Source organism: Accipiter gentilis, chromosome 1 (genome assembly GCF_929443795.1).
Source record: "Accipiter gentilis chromosome 1, bAccGen1.1, whole genome shotgun sequence".
In the NCBI taxonomy this organism is placed as follows: Eukaryota; Metazoa; Chordata; class Aves; order Accipitriformes; family Accipitridae; genus Astur; species Astur gentilis.
Genome location: NC_064880.1, coordinates 25,177,117 through 25,196,503, shown reverse-complemented (window position 1 = coordinate 25,196,503; position 19,387 = coordinate 25,177,117). Strand labels below are relative to the sequence as shown.

General features: G+C 37.5%; 1 protein-coding gene across 6 annotated transcripts in view; it reads right to left on the bottom strand.

Moving 5' to 3' along the window:
* CARF (calcium responsive transcription factor) overlaps window positions 1-19,387 on the bottom strand; it is a 40,981-nt gene that overhangs the window by 4,852 nt on the left and 16,742 nt on the right. For 4 of the 6 annotated variants that reach the window (XM_049803560.1, XM_049803568.1, XM_049803577.1 and 1 more), the window contains 9 exons: window positions 17,060-17,180; window positions 15,985-16,128; window positions 15,333-15,566; window positions 14,772-14,934; window positions 13,705-13,780; window positions 9,714-9,844; window positions 8,327-8,693; window positions 5,310-6,004; window positions 953-996 (listed from right to left, as the gene is read on the bottom strand). In XM_049803560.1, the coding sequence (XP_049659517.1) occupies window positions 5,886-6,004; window positions 8,327-8,693; window positions 9,714-9,844; window positions 13,705-13,780; window positions 14,772-14,934; window positions 15,333-15,566; window positions 15,985-16,128; window positions 17,060-17,180 (1,355 nt within the window). In that variant the 3' untranslated portion in view covers window positions 953-996; window positions 5,310-5,885. Of the gene's footprint in view, window positions 1-952; window positions 997-5,309; window positions 6,005-8,326; window positions 8,694-9,713; window positions 9,845-13,704; window positions 13,781-14,771; window positions 14,935-15,332; window positions 15,567-15,984; window positions 16,129-17,059; window positions 17,181-17,291; window positions 17,395-19,387 lie in introns of those variants that run through there. The other 2 variants (XM_049803593.1, XM_049803605.1) reach the window with 2 other exon arrangements.

The following is a 19,387-nucleotide window of genomic DNA, read 5'->3' as shown; positions in this document are numbered from 1 at the left end:
TGAAATCATTGTACTACAAACACATATTCATCTTCCTATGAACCTTAGCAATCTCTATTAGAAAAAAGATCAGGAAGAGCAAGAAATTTAATTTGCTTAGAACAGTATGCTCTTGTTTAAACAGGCAGACTGTCATTAGCAGAAGCCCAGCACATGCCAAATGACCAACTGAGCTGCACTGCAGAATGCTAAGGATGGTAATAAAAACATGCATTCCAATTATCCACATTATCTGGAGTACTCTCAGAGGTAAGTAATCCTGAGAAAACATCCAACACATAGTGAACTAAGAGCTAAATTAGATTATATGTGCCCTAAAATATCTGCATTATTTAACCACAGTTAACTGTAATTAAAACTGTATTAAAGAACTACATGCAAACAACTATATTCATGTCTCCATTTTCTTTTTTCCTTTTTTCCCCCAAGATACATATAATCCCTTATGCATATATCACTTAAAACTATTAAGCATCCAAAGTTAACTTTGTCCATAGAGGTTATCATATGCAAGCCTTTTGTGAGTTTTCTTCTATCTAGTGCAGGCTAACAGATTACTGTTGACACAATTACTCTCACAGCATCCAATGCTCCTAACTTTCTGCCCAGGGAAGACCCCTTAGGACAAAGACACTCAGTATTTGTCCTCAGAAATCATTCCATGCTTTTTAAATCACCTCTGTACAAGAACAGGATGGGGCCCTAGATGACAAACACTACTAATACTTTCTATGATACAGAAGTACTGTTTATGATCACTCCTTTGAACACTCTCCAGAAAACATATCAAATCACTTCAGAAAATAAATGTCATTTGTCATGTGCATTAGGAACAGAATGAGATACTACAATGTAACAGCTCACATTGGAAGAAAACCCCAAACCAACCCACATACACGTCTTCCATGTGACTAGATTTTTGCCTTCCCCTTCTTCTCCCCCCAAATCATACCTTAGTTGACGCTTGTTGGATAGACCTGCTGCATAGCTTCTGATCTAAAAAAAAATCAACACAGCCTGTTTTACACAATGTTTTTTCATTCATTAATAAGGTGCACTGCTACTGAGAGAAGATAGTCATTACTGATGGGATAAGTGCTGAAGTTTATTCCTATGAAAGCTTTGTTCAGAAGGGAAGGGCAGATCAAGGAGAATTTTCTCATCAGAGATCCACAAAGATGAGTAACTTTTCACAGCACCACCCTCAGCTATATCACACTTTCTATCCCTAATGGAACAGATTCTTCCTGCCTAACCTTCTGAAAACGTATCTGTTTAAATAGGCATAAGGGAGCAAATTGTAAGTTTGCCAACAGACAGACAATTCAACAGCCAGCTACTATCCACTGCCAGAACCAGGAACTCAAGCGGTATGAAAGGCAATAGGCCAGTTTCTCAATATAAAGTCCTAACAGCTGGCAGAAATTATCTTCTTCTCCTTGTTTTCTCACATCTTTTTGGTTGCTGTGAATATAACAAATGTCTTGTGAAATGTGGCTGCCTGATATTCATCTGGGTGAGGATAAGCCCCAAAGCAAGCAAGGAAAAAACTGAATGAAATTAAAAGCAACATAGGGACTTCGGATCCTGGGGAGACAGGAAGAAAAACTGACAGGAACAAATCTCACCAGTGTTTACTCGTGCAGTGAACTCACCAGCTGCTTCAAGAGTGTAACAGTGAAACATTGAGAACTGGTGGGCCTGACAACATGGGACTTGGGTGGAACTCCTAATGAGTGTGAAGGAAGAGAGACTTGGGTGGATACTGAGGGTGCTTGATGTAGGCACAGCTGCACCCAGAGGGATGAGGAGAGCAGCAAGTTAATTCAGTTGGGAAGAAAAGGTGTATTTTCCTTGGTAACATGTAAAGGAAAAGAGTCTATGCTCCTGGGTTGAAGGTCCAAGAGGAGTTGCTGCTTCATATTAGAAAATAAGAATAGGTGTCTCAGACTACAGGAGGTCGTTTAGCTGCCTCTGGTACTCACCAAAACTCAAGCAGCTCTGTTGGGTTTGAGGGCAGGACAGGTTTCCCTTTTCTTCCATAACTTTAAATTCCTACCATGAACTCACCCTATCCAGTACTTGCATAGATTCAGGAGCTGCACTGAGCCTTTGCAATGGGCTCGTAATACTTTTCCAAGCCCCGGAGCCCCTCCAGCACAGCCCCCTCCAGCCCTCCCTGCAGGTCTCTTGCTTTTCACACATCTTCAGGAACTTCTTCCAGCTGTTCTCCCTGGACCTGTGCTACTTGTTCTCCTTCATCCCCAGAAACCACTGCCCTCATGTAGCTCTTCTAATTCTCCCCATGAGCCCCCATAACCACAACATAGACCATTACTTTAAAAGTAGTTTACATTTGAATAGGAATATTATACATTAAGTTACTATATAAATATATATACACACATGGATATACAGACATTTGTCTCTAAATTTTGTACAAACTGCAACAATCTTCATACCACACAACCAAGTCTTGATTTTTGAACAGCACGAAAAGGACTCATTAACACTACTGGTTTCCATCCAAGAGACTGCCAGCCTTGAACAAGCGCTATGGATGTGTGCTCTTCTATGTCTTCTCTACATTTTAGCAAAAAATTATTTTTGCATGCATATACATAAGCACAGCCCTTCTTGTCAAGCCAACCAATGACTGTTATGGGTAACCAACAATAAGGTTAAATTGGAGAATAATTTGTTCATTTACAGTACTGTTGAATCTCAGGATTTCTAGGTTTGCAAAATAAATGCTTGAACACAACAATCACAAGAAAACAAAGTAAACATCAGAAAAACATCTATAATTCCAACACAAATAACCAACTACTTTGTACCAAGCTATATAGCCTTCTCTGAAAAATCATCCTTGAGTATTCTATGCAAACAAATTTAAGTGCATTGAAAGTGGTATTGTTTACTTGTGATTTTTTTCATATACATAATAGAGTCTTTTCTGTGGACATTAGTGAAATAAGGTGTTAAGCTGAATATAGAGAGTGGATATGGGTGATGAGTTCATGTTCCTCCATTAGCAACATGCACAAAACAAATGTAAACATACTCTTTAAAGAGGAAAGGTTACACTAAATTAAAAACACAGTAGCAAACTGGAATATGTATTTGGAAGACAAAATAACTGAAATTCTGTGAAAATGAAGGAAATTGAAAACAAAAATGCAAGTATTGGCTGAAGAAGCATTTCAAATAAAATTTTTTGATTAACAGAATTGCAACTCTCATCCCCAGCTTTTAAAAACAACTAATTCTTTACTGTTTCTTTAAATTTCTCCCAACTTTTTCTTCAATTGTTTTCAGGGTAGATTATAAAATTAATTTCACAGCCTGCAATTCAAGATGGACTGAAAGAGTATTTCCTCCAGCTGTGAGCACAAAACTAAAAATAGAAGTATGGTCAGAAATATTCTTCAGCACAGGACGAGACTGTAGCTCACAGTGGGAAGAACAGTGACTGTTAAAGAACAGATCTGTTAATGAGGGAGCTAAGCAAGAACTGATGGAAATATAACTTCTCTTTCCTTAAGCTTTTACTGCAACCACAAATGTATCATCTGCTTTGAAGAGAACTAAAACTGAAATAACCTCTTGCTGCTAATCTTTAGCTGTAATGTATGCTTTTGAGAATAAGCATTTTCAAAAATGAGGAACAATTCTCAAAAAATAAGTAATATTGAGAAAGGCGATATACTTTGGAATGCATTAGTTTAAGAAAAAACAAAGGTGATGGAATCACTGAATACAGCAGCGTGGAAGGAGGTACCCATTCTGGTATATAGTTACTGAGTTGGAAAAGAAAAGGTGACTGCTGCCTGTGCGCCCCGGAACTACAACTGCAGCAGAGAACATCCATTTTGGACATATTTTCACAATTAACAACAACAACAACAAAACCAAAAGGGTGAACCTTGTGGGATTTTACCTACCCAGAAACGAGTAAGGCATACCACGAAACAAGTCAGTGTAGAAACTAAGTATGAGAGACTCCAAAGAACTGGAGATTCTCCATGCACTTGCATGATAAAATACGGACTCTTATTTAATAAGAGCATGATCCTGTTGGAAAATTCTAATTTAAGCTAACCCATAAACATTAGCTTTAAATGAACAGCATTAACAGTGCTAGTTAACCTCACAGAAGTTAATATATTTTAAGGTAAGACTAAGATACAGCACCTTCCTAACAGATGCTGCACATAAAGGTATTAGAAACCCAAGTTCAATGTGAGACTTCTGAAAGTTTTAGTTTTAAACACTCAAAAGAAAATTTAAAATTAATTTTAAATGGCCACTATTTAGATGATGTTTGTGAATGCCTTGAATGCATGTTAACAAATTTAACAATTTAAAAATGTTAATCTTTATGTTCATGTAGTATTCCTAACACTTTCTCCTCTGCATAAATGAACCAATCTTTTTCCTGTTTTTGTTTTTTTAAGTCTGAAAAACAGAAAGTCCTCAGATTGCATTCTTATACAGCATGCAGAAAAAAATACCTAATTTTATGATGAAGTTCTCAACCACTTAGTAGGAACTAATAACAGAACTACTGATATTGCTGTATACAAAATACTCTGAACGTTGCTCTAAGAATTCAACATCTGAAGCAAACAATGTTATTGTTTAACTTGGTATCTATGTTGGCATCAATTGCATTTAATTTACAGCTTTAAACAGATTCCAAGTTATCTGTAGGTGTATCTCTTTTTCTTAAAGAAACAAGTCTGTCAGATTATGCAATTCAGTGCTTGTCACTTATTATGGCTTTGGCTTAAATATTGCTAAAAGATATTTATCATATTCAGTTTTTTAAAGATTCCTGGTAATTATTTTAAGTAATACAGACCACTTCAGTGCTAGAAGCTGCCACCATTGAAAAAGATGAGTTTGTTTTCTGAATATTATAGGGATAGCACACTTGCACATACCGCTTGGATTTGTATTACTTGCTTTGTTTTCTTGGGCCTCTGTTAGCGATGCATCCATAAGCCTTACATCATGAGCAGCAGCAGGTTATATCATATTTATCTGAGCTGACAGCGTAAGTGCATAAAGCAAAAGGTAGAAAAACTGAAAAGGCAGCATCAATCATTTTCTGTGAGACAAGCCTCCTGCATTTAGTTGTTATGACCAACTGCTAATACAGTACCACTGCAAAGGGTGTATGCAGCAATGAACCTCATTATAAAGCCAGAACATAAGTTTAAAGATGTCAAAGTTGAAAACATTCACCATTACAATTCACACACTTTTCATCATCATACAATCTTACGTTCACCTGCCAACCTCACCTTTCTCCTCTCCTTGATCTTCGCACCATTAACATTATGATCAGGTCAAAGTTGCATTTTCTTAAGCATCCACATCCTTCCTCACTTTGAAATATAGCATCTTGGACCTTCGTTTTGTCACAAACCCGTTGCTGTATTGATACACTTTGCTGTTGGATTCTGTGGTCTTGGAGCTGGCAGATTCTATGGTCTCTGTAGTGCCACAACAGTCAAGGGTTTCAAAGAGAAAAGCAAACCCAGCATGTGATCCACATTTTAAAGCTAAGGAATTAAACTGTGGAAAACCTTCAGAAATGTTGACCAAAATGGGCCATTTGGATAGCATCCAAATTACTCAAAACTTGAAACAGAAGAGAAAGGTGGTGTTCCACAGGGCAACTGAATGACCTGGAATTGGCAGCGAGCCACATCAGTCATAAATCAAAACAGCTGGCCATCAGAACTAGTGTAAAATATGCCTAATCTGAATGTCACAATACGACTTAAAAAGAATGGCATTACTTTGAGAGCACCCGCCTTCCCTTCCAAGACGTTTAGAGTTCTCCGATTTGAAAAATACTTCTAGGCTTCACAGATTTAAATAGGTGAGGAACTATGGCAGTCTCTGATTTTATCTGGCTCCACAGACAATGCTTTTTCTCTTGGCTCTTGTTTAACTTGGCTCACACAGGTAACACCCTCTGTATTTTCTTCAGCTTAAAAAGAAAACAAAAATAAAACACTGAAGTTCACACAACACTGATAATGCTTCAGCCCCAATAACTGTATGCATTTAAAAGAAAAAATATTTCAGGAACTCAAGCTAATAGGTAAAGCATTTGTGAAGTTAACTGCTGTTTAGTTTGACAGCCAGTTATGTCATCTACTGTGCTATAAGGCATTGCAAGTTGATATGAATTCACAGCAGTAAGGGCCCCCTCAAGTAAGAGTATTTAAAACATCTTCTAAAAAAAATATGTTTGGAGATACAAAATTACTCTCACAGAAGATGTCTTTCCTCTTTCCCATGGAAAAATAAAACTACCATCTTACTTTTTTTTTCTTTTGCAGGGAAAAGGAGGAACGGAGCTGCTGCTGCTGCAAAAATTAAAGCATGTTGATTTAGAGAATGACTTACACTTCAGGCACTTATACTTCTCAATGACTGCACATATATTTTCAGCAGGAAATAGCTTATTCTTAAGTTAGCACTTGGATAAGAGCAAATCCAGAACGTACGGGATAATTTTAACCAAGCGCATATGTGCATAAGTGTATGCACACACAGAGGAGAAAAAAACGTCTTGAAATACACACTGACTGAACTGCTACGTTCAAGCTTCCTCCAAATAAGCTCTGTAACATTATTCCCTCTTCAGTCTAGACTATTTTTTGTCCTCCTCCAGACAAAGAACTTGCCTCTGAAAAAAAAAAAAGTATCTGTGCATTTTATAGGCAACTCCTCCACATAACTTAGGAATGGCACCAATATTCTCACAATTTCCAAATTCAGGCTGATGATGATACACTGAGACTTGACCAGAAAAAAAACAAAAAGGAAATCCCAAAGGAACAGTGAGTTTAGTCCTTGCAGTTATAGAATTTTATATTTGACTACATTTCTTTTGTGTAAACTAATGGTACTTCTTTAAAAATTCACTTACAACACTCATCACTTACAAAAATTTTTGAGAAGCATCAACATCTAGATTGAACGAATGGATTAAACAACTGAATGGACAAGGTAAATTTGATAACTTCTCTGAAATTCTTTTACCCTGAATGAAAACATAATTTCTCAGAAGATCAGTCAAATTCAATTATAAAAGGGAAAACAACCAGTTACACAAACATTTGAGTACAGTGGGCAGAAAATCCCTTGAATTTGATCATACTGCCACAGTAAAATATCCCAATATTACTTTAACACTTATTAATTTCAGTATATTTCCTCATGTACCCTTTATTTCCTTTTTACTTCTTCATCTAGTCTTATATTTCTATTTTCAGAATATTACAGAATTTAGTACAAGTTAAGTTTTGCTGACCTGCGAAAGTCATCAGGACATATGGAGATAATTATCGCTATGGCATTACAAAGGTGTAGGCTATGATCTAGCACATCTTTACCTACATGTTCCTGCAAAACTACTCAAGAGTCATCTTTTTAGAAGTCATAGATGACAATAAAAGATAATACAGAAATAATAAAGCATTGCACGGCTAACATTTCAGACTCTCTGAAAAGTCAAAAGATTATGTTGCAATGATCTATATATGCTCCATATCTAATAAATGTTCTTCACCAAGAATTAGAAATCATTCTTTGAGAATGCAAGCTTTCATTCTTAGTCAGGTTCCATGGCTGAGAATTCAAAGACTTTATCTATATTTGATAACAATGGTTTTAAGGAGCCTTCTATTTTGATAGAAAGTTATTTATTTACAGTGTTTACTGTGTATTTTTTTAAAAGTATTTTCAAATAGAAGTTTGAAATTCCAAGCAATTATGTACAACTCCAACTGATCACTGCTAAAGCATATTGATGACTACAGGATCCTAGTAAAAGTTTATTAAAAAATTCAAAAATCTGCTGGGATGGTGCAAAGAAAGAAGTCACCAAAACCCCCACATTTCTTTCCAAAGAGCTCTAACTAGATTCAGTATTGGCTATTTTCTATTCTTATTTTTCCTTTAAAAAAATTATTTTGAAGATCATAATTTTAGCTAAATATTAGGATTTTTGGCAAAAATATTGTGTTAATCAAATAAGTTGGTAATTGGACAAAGAAAGTGATAAGCAGTTTAACTAAGAAGTCACCTTTTTACAGCAAAAACTAAAGGGTTTTTTCTTGTTTTTTTTTTGTTTTTACACTCAGCATGTTTTCACAGCAAAAACTAATTAGAATCAGCTGAAAGAAGTCTACACTGGAGTTCCCCATTATCAACACATTTCTCTCCTTTCTTCAAGACACACAAAAACCAAAATCCACCATATTTTCTTTATTTACATATTATTGGGAAGACTGCAACTTACGAAGTGCTGGATGGCTGTCCACAATCTGTACTGGAATAGTGTGTACATCTCCCAGGAGAATCTGATGAACTCCTCCTTCTAGGCTTCTGGAGTCATCTACCCCTCCAACTGCTACCAACTGGCCCATGGTGACCAAACTCTGATCACAGCCAGGCGGAGTCCCAAAAGCAGAGGCAGCAGTGCTATGCTGTGTTAGGCCAGCACCTGCTTGCAGACTGTGTCCCTGACTGAGTACTAGAGAATGGCTGGTTATTGCACTCCCTATGGAATCCAGGAGACTTGCAGGGCTGGGAGGGGAATGGTTATTTACAGCTATCAGGGCTGTTGATCCATTTGTGGAGGTAAAAGTTGACTGCAGCTGTAATCCCTGTGAAAGAGAAGGCAGAACTCCTCACATACTAGTATTTACAGCAGAAGGAATTTGCATTTAATGGCACGTATTTTGGAATGCTGGAAGTGGTTAGCTTCTGACTTCCTATACATCATCTCTTTTGAACAGTCAATCCCCGCAACCCTAGGTTAAAGTTGTATTAAAAACAATTAGGACAATGGTATCCAGCAGCATCTAGAAGACTGCTTATGACCATAAAGCTCTAATTTTGGATTGATATTCAGTTTCAAATAATTCCCTGATACTGGCCATTTCCACAAGAGGTGGGCACTAAAAGCTAAGCATACTGCTTTGAAAAAAAAAAAAGGGAGTGAGGTGGAGCCAGGCTGTCTTGAGAAAGAGAGGGAAACAGCAAGTAAAACAGCACCTTACTGCAGACTATATTTCTAGGGAAGAGATCATGCATTTCATTGGGGTTCAAGAAGTGTGAAGGTAGCTTTTCAAATAAGTAGTTAGGGAAGAAGGCTAAAAGAACCAGCTTTAAAGGAAGGTGAACTTTAGAAGAAGCTCTTTTAGCATGACATTCTTATCCCCACTCTTCAGCCTTTCAACCTGGAAATTTAAAGATCTGAGCTGGAAACAGTTTTAGGATTTTAACATATTTTCTTAAGAGGCTGGAGGAGGTTTTAAAGGAATAAATAAGACTGAATTATCTCCTCAGTTTTGCAGCATCTTCATTATGAAGACTGGACCACGTGGAAAATTAATTGACGCTTGGTCTGAGGCAGAAACCCACTACCTTCATCCTCTTAGTTTTGCTTTCACAAAAGACCCTAACTTCAAAGTGTCAGAAGATGGTAGTGGGATCCCCTGCACCACAGCTATATGCTCTGTGACATGCAAGAGAGGCCAACATAAGAGCTGACAGCTATTTCAAAGTCCGCGTTACCTAGCCAGTGTTTGGGTCATTAGCTGTGAGGGAACTTCCAGTTCTCAGCTCACCTTCAGCATTCCCAGCACACAACATCTGACGTTCTGTAAACAACTTGACTGTACCTGAAGTTGTGCAAATATCTTGGGCTGAATTGAAGAGAGTGAAGACAACAGCTGAGCTGTTTCTGGTAGTAAGGACTCCCCGCTCTGGTTGGATTCTGCTTTGGTGACAACTGACTCCCCTGCTGAGCTCCCTACAGTGCCACAGAGAAGAAGCAGTTATGACAAATTTCTTCTTCCTGTTTAAAAGCCTCCCCTGCAAACTGAACAAACCCCTTCGATCTCTATATAGACATATAAAAGACATGCGTATACATATATGCTGTTCTCTTTGCAGAAGAACTTGGATGCTAAAGAAAAAAGGCTGAGTATGAGAAAAAGACAACGCTGTAGGAAGATTGTATGTGCCTGTTCAGAGTGAAAAAAGAAGTACCAATAAATCCATTGCGGAGAGCAAAGTAATTGCACCCCACACTGTACTTTGAATTTCTAGTTATAGCATAAAAGCTGAAACATTTCTATCAAAGCAGCAATCAAATAATTTGACAATACATACACCTCAGTAAGGGCTCAGTAACAGACAGGCATCAAAAGAAAGGGCTGTCTTCCAAAACAAAAATCTACGCAGGAAATCCTCTAAGCCTCACCATTCCCTTCCAAACATCTTCATGGAATTAGGATAACTTCTATGCAATATGTCACCAAAAGTCCATTTATCTGGAGGCCTTTCAGCCTACAGATTACATCATATCCTCAAAATTCTTATTAATGCAAGAATGATGGACTTCATTTCCTGAAGACTTGTAAAAATTGAGATTCACTTGTAGCAATTTCTGCAAGAAAAATTCCCATGGGATCATTCCATTTCCTGTTTGAGCCACCCAGAACATTTTGGTTAAGATTTATCCAGACACAAGCAGACATTGCTTAGCCTCTTGTTTTGCAGTTTCACCGCTATAACTGTAAAAGAAGACCTTGCCCTGTGCATGTAGATTAGCCTGGTGAATGGAAAAAAATTGAGAATGGCCAATTGCAAACAGTTTTCTAACAGGAAATCATACAAAAGTTTCCAGCAATCTAAGTGAGTGGAGATACATTTTGTAACACATATACTGATACGCAAACTCTAACTCTTAATTGTAACTGACCATAAAATACATTCTATAAATCTTCTTGAACACAACTACTTCAAATATTTAGGCTCTTTTTAACACTATACAGAGATTCCATATGCATATGTGAATATTCACATGTAGGAAGATATGGTAGTTCTTCCCTTAGTGTATTCTTGGTGTTCTTTCCTTGGTGTATTCTACACCAACATGCCTAGGAATAAAGCTAATAGTTCAACTCCTAATCTAACCACTCCTTAGACTGCATGGGCATTCAGTATGAATGCCAGAAGTTAAAAAGCCCCAAATATATATTACACAAAGGTACTTTATCTCACTTGTCATTATACTTCATAGAAGATGTAAAAGGGAGCACACTTAAGTTTGATAGTTACAGTGATTCTTACACCGAGGAGAGAACAGAGAAAGCTGTATCACATAGTGATATGGAGTTCTGCGCAACAAGAAAACAAACAGCTGGGTTTAGTTCTGTTATTGTTTGGTTTCTTAAATGTAAATTTGTCCCCATTCAGCACAAGTGAAAATGAAAAAAAAACGTGTACACACAAAAGTTTGAAAAGACAGTGTTTTCCCTTGCTACCACTTCACATAAATTAATGAGAGCCGATTTTTTCAGTCAGGCTTCTTTTTTTTTGCTTAGACTTGTATTACAACTATAAACATGTGTTTGCAATGTGTACAAACACATACCCACATATATAAGGGAAGACAAGATATGCTGGGATTAGAGTATCTGCTTATGTTCACTGAATTGGTGCACATATGCAGAAAACTAAACAAATCCAATTCTCTAGCTTCCTTTAAAATTCAGTATGTCACTGGATAGATGTTTACACATTTGATAGGCTACAATGCCTTAGAAAATTATCTGTGAAAGACAAAGAAAACAAGAACTGGTCTTCCTGAACCTTTGCCAGCATTCAGACAGTTCATACCAAAAGTCATCCCTGCTGAGCTCTATCACAGCTGTTGAAGGCACAACTATTCTGTGTCTCTCCATAAAAGCACAGTAATAGAAATATTAACATAGACATGCAAGTTTAAGCACAGTAAGTCTGCTCATATTGCAAATTCCTTTTTTTCCTAAAAAAAAAGACTTCCTTAAAAAAGAGGGACACTAATTCAAACTGAGCCTAAAAATTTACCTGTTGTCCTCTGACAGTTGTCAAGACTGAAATTCTTGCTCTAAGAGCACCAAGCATACATGATGCTTTTCTGTTCAAATTGATCCATTGCAGCAACAGCTAAAATAAGAGTTTAAAAAATCCCAAACAAAACAAAGCCCAACATTGGCCTTTTTAACTGTAAATGCACTGGTGTGCATGGAACAGCTCCACGTAAATTAGGTTCACCAAGTCATTTAGGAGAAATCACACAGTAGCCAAACGTCTGGGGGTTTATATTTCCTACTACAACAAAGATAAGAAATAGGTCATGAAGTGACAGGGGCCAAAGGGGTAAGAAACCCAAACACATCAGGACTTCTTCAGGCAAGAACCACAGTGGAGGATAACTCTTGACATGAGTAAGTCTTTAAACATGACAACTGTGGCAGTGCCCCTTTGGTCCCTGTAGACTTCTCTATCAGCTGTCTGGAACAAAAAGTACCCACCACCATGTTCCAGCTAAATGGGAAAACAAGCTGGCAGCACCACTGAGATTAAAAACATATAAGAAGTCTGCAGCATTATCTTAATGTATGCAAACAGTTAGGCTCTTCCACCTTGCTGCAATAATATCCCTGCTAAAAGCCAACAACTTTCCTGATGAGTTTCATAACAAACTTATTAAACAAGGGATGGGGAAAGGATCCACAAACATGCAGAAAAGTTTTTTTGGTGTCACAGTAGACAAAATATCCTTGAAACCTGGGGAAAAGGGCACAATCATCTCTCATTTTAAATTTATTATCAGTTACCATCTCAGCCTATGTGTAATCCTAACTATGTGGGTAGCAAGTAGACCTACTTACAAACACCCGTATTTGGTTTAGTACATGTTTTGAAGTTGAAGTAATAGTAGTAGGAACCCACTTTCAACAAAGGAAAAGTAGTGTAACCAGTGTCTTCAAAAAAAACCAAACCTTTGACCATGAACACATAAAATCAAGTTTCTGTAGAAATCTACACTATCTACACTCTGGTTTTGCAGCAGAGTAGGAGGAAGTTTAACACTTTGTTAGGTGGCTCAGCAGTCGCTGGGAAGAGATGCTACTTTAGCCTCACATTAATAAAGAGGTTACACCACATAAAGAACTGAAAAAACATATCTCACAGCTCTGCTGCCACTAAACACCTGTGTTTCTATTTCTATTCTAAGCATTAAGGAAAAATGGAAAACAGTGCTCTCAATTCTGGCAACAGAAATACAGCATTCCTTGTTCAGGGACTGAATCTAGCAGTGGAACTCATCAAGCCAATGACTTTGTGAAAAGCAGGAAACCCAATATGCATTCAAGTCCTCTTTAGCAAGATGTTTAAGCATTTGTGAAGCACAAACCATCAAGGAACTTAAGTACCCAGTTGGCTCCTGGGTGTTGTGTGCCCTGACAGATATAGCTGTTCAGTAGGAATTTAATTCTGTCTACACAGGTGTTATTATGCACCTTCATCTAAGACAAGATGTTCTTTCCACATAACCATCCCATTAAAATCTTCAGTCACTTGAGGATGCTAAATAAAAGCCAAATTTATAATTTTGATACTTCTGCCAACCCCATCATGACTACACGTATTTTTCCACACATGCAGTCAAATAGTTAAAAAAAAAGTATGCCAAAGACACACCAAAATAATTCTTCTTAAGTTCAGCTGAGTGACAGAACATGACAGCAACCTCTCTGGAAGGAAACGGAACTTCTGTGACATAGCTAATAAAATAAATCACATTTGGAGACAGCTAAGTTATTAATGCAGTCCTACCATCTGAAGGTGGTGAGGCAAATGTTACAGTCACTGTCTCTGTGAGAACATTCCCACTGTCTGTGGTCCACTGCAGCTGAAAGGAAAAAGATCTCAGTTCTCAGAAAGGGTGCAAGTTTATCTATTACAGGAACATAGGCTCAATACAGGACTCATAGGAAAACAGTGTCTAAACCAACACTTTCTTACAACCATGCATTTTGGGAGCTCTTGGTTTACCAAAAAAAAAAAAAAAAAAAATTACTGTAAAAGATTTTTTAACATGGACTATATCAGGAAGGCTAAAGTCTGCTCATGACAATTCAAAGACTTTAAAATAGAAAACAGTCAAACCATCTGGCTAACTAACAAGTTATCACTCACTCACCTGGGCCAAAAGCAGTGTAGGGAGAGGGAAAAGACTCATGACAGCATGATTTAACAGTACAGTTTGTCAAAGCTGATTTTAAATCAGCAATTCTTCAGCAGTCAGCCTTGTAACTGGGAAAACTAGGGTCACTGTGTATCCCTTATTACTCAATAGTTGGAAGAAAATTAAGGAACAACATGTCAGAGTTACTGAGCATTCTGAAGTACCTACTTCATGCTTACTCCACTTGCTATAAAGTGCATTTATTAATATTTACACATTCAAAATGTTGTGCAAGGCCTAATTTAGACTGCCTGAGACATACTTCATCCCCATTTTTCAGATACAGGAAAGTAGTAGTAACCTCTCCAAAACACAGACAATGACAAAGCCAGGAATAAAATTTTCTGATGCATGCCAGTTTTTCTACACCACATGGCTTTCAGTTAATGCAGTCATCATGAAGTGCTAGTATTGCAATTTTTCAATCAACTGATAGCAATCGAATGCTGATGAGATAAATACTAAATAAGGTCAGAAGGTTTTAGTCACATTTAATCCAATCTTGCTCAGCCAGAGATTCCACTGAAAATATTGCTGCTGGAAATACAAAATCATAGAGCATTTTGGATGAAATACAGTTAAGTGGTAAAAATTTAAAACAAGATTTCCAATATTTAACTCCAAAAATCAGAAAGAAACACAAAGGCCAACGTACCATTGCTGGGATACTTTCTGAATTATACACCATCTCACCATTCCTCAGGGATTTCTGCACTTCATGAATGTGGTTCTTGATGTCATTCACAGTGGGGAAGAAGGACAGGTTATGTCTTTCTGGCACTTCATCAGGCTTGAATAATTCTCTTTCCACATACTTTCTGTCACATGTTAAAGGACATTAAAACGTGTGTATTTAAAATATATTGTGCTATCTCTCTCTGTTATAGACACTGCTACCTTCTCCCTCCCCTTGTTGCAATGACAAGACAAGAGCAAGCTAGATGATCTTCTGACCCAGTTCTTTGTGCATCTGCTACAGAGTTTTGAATTAAAAATCCCCATTTATTCAACTAACGTTAGGAGGACAGCAGCTCTTAGTGGCTACCTATAATAAAATGGAAAGAGGAGACAAAAGCTGGGAAAAACAGATTCTCATGACATATAGGAAATATTCTCAGTAATGCATCAGCACTGCCATTTAGTTGCAAACCAAATTAATCAAATGCAAAAGTAGATACAGCACTACAGACTGAGAGCATGTCAGACAGTTGTGTACCTTAGTTGCTTCCTCACTGCATAGACCTGCTCTATTCCCTGAGACACCAGTTCTCGGATCTTGTCTGCCACTTGAGGATGAAGTCGGGAAGGCAGAGTACAGTTCTCATCTCTAACAACTTCCTCCTCCTCCTCAGGAGAAGATGCAGACAAATGGGAGGGTGAAGAAGGGAGACAGGAAGTTTCCATTTCATGATATTGGTGGGCTTGCTGAGTGGGTAACTGTACATACCACCTGGCAAGAAGGAAAGAATTTCTACACACAATTCTCAAGCAAAGGCAAAAAATAGGGGAACAGACTGACAATCACAAACAACCTAGTTAGACTGACTTAAGTTTTTACAGCCTCTGAGCTGGAAGATACTGCCTTTCAGAGCTCAGGGCCCTCTCACACCTTTCAATGCAAAATAAACCAGCTCAAACCCCCAAATAAAACTATTTCTATCTATTTCCTGCATGAAAACATCTGCTGAAGTTCCACCATATTAATACTCCAAAGCCACATAAGTCTTACTGACATTGTGGGATTTTTTACTATTGATATTAAGCAAGAGCCTTAATAAAGTGACTAAGTAAAAATTAAATCAAACCAAGAAAATTATTGCTCTTTTTTGCTTCATTTGTCAAGATAAAGAAAAAAGTGGAAGTTTCACCTGAGGACACCGCCAGCATCTATCAAGTTCTTCTTCAGCATGTTGAATGCTTTCTCCTGCTCCATTCTTATGATTTTCTTGTCAATTTTAGGGTCAGTAGGAACCCTGTATTCCGGAAACTTTTGAACCTTTTTAATATAGATCCTGCCAAGAGGGGGCGGGGGGGGTGGGGTGGGAGAGGGGATAAAAAAAAATTCTCCTTCAGTATACTTTGCCCTCAGGGAGCAAAGGCAAAACCCCCACCTACTTCATATCACATATTAGTATAGAAAAAGTTCAAGCAGAGTGCTGCAGGGGGTGAAAAGCCTCTAAGAGAACTGTAGAATTGTTAAGGACACATCAACAGAGATGGATGCAGACAGACACACTTCTGTTCTGATCTGGAAGCCACTCAGCCAGAGTCATTTTGCACCTCAGCAAAAACCCTCTGTCCCTCAGTATAGTAAAAACACACCATTTCTGAACAGGCTGTAGTTCACCCAGCTTGAAGCCAGAAGTGAGCACATACATACCTAGCTGCAACTGTCCAGGTAAACACACTCTTAGCTCAATAAAAACTGAACAAGCACCCAGGAGAATGCTCAAGGACAAGGAAAAAAACCCATTAGTGTTGAACAAGGAGAAAGTCCCAGTGAACAGGAAAAACTGTAACTCCTTCAGCAAATAGAACATCTACTAAATTAGGATGATTGGCTGATATGAGTGCAATTAAAAGTCTGAAGGAAAAACAACAAATAAGATGACAAAGTTTTAGGACCAAAAATGGCCACTACAGGACACCACAATAAGTAACTAATGCTTAGGTAGAGAATGATTCCCACTTGTACTCCACATCCTGATGTACTGCTACTTTGCAACCAGGCAACCTATCAAATCTCAGCCTTATTCAGTTTAACAGGACAGCATTTCCTCCTTCTCTCTAAATAAGTATCAACCTCAAGTTAACAAGGAGATGAAGCTAAGAGCTACAGTGCATATCAGCTACCACCCCCAAAGAGTGCTCCATCAAGACTCACAGAAAGAATGCTTTCTTAGGACGCTGAGTAGCTCTTCCAGCTTTATAGACAATTCTTACCTTGCTGGACAAGTGGCTTTGTACAGATGGCCAGAGATGCTTTCCTGCTCACCAGCTTTTTTGGGCTGGAACCCTTTCCTCCTTGGTCCATATTGGCACTCCATTACAATGGCTCTGCTTCCTGGGAACAGAAAGTAATGCACTCTATTTATTCAAGCAACCACTGAAGGTATTACAGTAAAACGGTAACTACAGAAAAGATGAGAGTTCCAAAAGAGTTATTTCTGTTTACCATCAAACTCTTCAGAAGGCAGAACACATAAGTGTAGCAAGCATTCAAATACAATGCAAATGCTTCTCTCACAGCATGTAAGGAATACAGAGCATTTCCAAAGCACTTCCCAAACTTATTATACCTCACAACACACCTGCAACATATATGAAGGAAAAATACTGGATTCTGCCCTGGTGAACACCAATGCTTTACAAGATAAGCAGCCTTGCAAGTGACCAAAGGAGCACAATGCTGGTAATAAACATAAGAGAAGCAGAATCCCCAAAATAACTGAGAAAATCCACATCTGAAATCAAAGGTCAGCAGCTACGTCCAGCCTCCTCTCTCAAATTAATACTTCAGACCATGCTGTCCCATAAATTCTTACTTGCAAGTCTAGCCTTTCTTATCTGCTAAATAACACTGTTTCAGTGTGGCATACCCACACAAAACTAGACACGCTTAAAGAAATACTGCTTAGCTCTTAACTTGAAGTAAATGACGACTTCTAGTCAGACCTCTAACAAAAGGGGTAACAGCCATAGCACTAAAGTGGTCAAGAAATTTTTCCCAAGTTTTTCCACATCACGTTTAGTTATTTTTTATTTATAATTCGTATACTCCAGTATGCAGGCAAGGAGCTGCCTATACAACAAGTGATATAACCAAAACCTTTTTAAGAACCACAAAGCAACATAATGTGTTTCCATAAGATACCCAATGTTTTATTGCCTTAGAGTGTGACATTAAAAAAAACAACTTTAAAAAATCAATGCAAATAAAGAAATAGGAAATTTAAAGAGAACTATGTATAACAAACAGGTACCTTGTCTCTTTTTCAAGAGCAAAATACAAGTTCTAGGATTGAAAAGACTTCAACAGCTTTAAACTAGTCCTTGCTAATATGAATCTCAAAAGCAATTTGATGGGGCCCTTGTTTTATCAAAGTATCAACTATCCAAAATTCTTATTAAAAATAACAAACAAGATTTTGATGATTAGTGCATATTTTACACTACAGGAAGCTAGCCACCTTCCCACAGCTGAAGCACAGCAGGGAAGGTATTACAGATTGGTTACACTTATGCAGAAGGGATAAAGTCCTCAAAAATACCACTTTTGTCCTGCATTGTTCAGAATTCAGTTATCTGGGATTTAAACTGCAGTTCAGTAAATCATATTTACAGCCTCTGCTCTACAGGTGTAAAGGATTTTAATGAATGCTCTTCATAGAGAGTTATAAACTAAACCTAAATGTATTGGAAAGGCAACATGTTAAAAATATACCCAATGCCTGTTTGGAGGTCTGAGCAAAGCAAAAAATATTACAATTTAATAATGTGAGACTCTAGTAGTCTACAACATTTTAAAGAAAAAAAAAATCTATGTGTGTTTTTGGTCTAAATATCATACTGTGGGGCAACTAATTTATCACGCAAATCTTAGAGGGAACTAAAGATGTCTCATATACATTTTGAGGAAAAAAGAAAAGTGTAAATTGTTTTGGCTTCGTTCTTAGTTTTCTTATACCTCACAGTTTATGGCTGAAGCTTTAAAACTGGTGCTAAAATTTCACTTTTTCACTTACTTTCAGGAAAGAAAAAAAAAAAGAAAAAACCAAGCACATAACCTACATTCCAGTCATTCATGATCTCTATGTAACAATTAAAACCTGTTCATTTCATATCTGAATGAACTCTTTAGTAATCTCACATATGCACTGCATGAGCTAAATTACCAACCTGTGAAGTCTGCACACTCATTTTAAAAACCAAAAATCTGCCTGTTGACATATGTTGCAGTTTATTTTGTTTTTTAAATTTAATTAGTTTTTTTAAAGGGTGCCACTTAAATAGTTTATTGGCTCCTGAGGAACAAACTCTTCAAAGGATCTCCAAGTTAGGCAAGAACACTCAAACAAGCTCTTACCCTTACGAGAACTTTCACATCCTGATGGAGCAGATGGGATCTCCACCTAAAGATCTCATCACAAGAAACCCCATCAAATGGTACTTAATAATTTATTTCTAAAGAACAAAAGGAAATAATCACAACAAAACATAAGCCCGTGGTTTCAGGGAAACAAGCTCCTTCAGACTGTATCATGGAGGTGC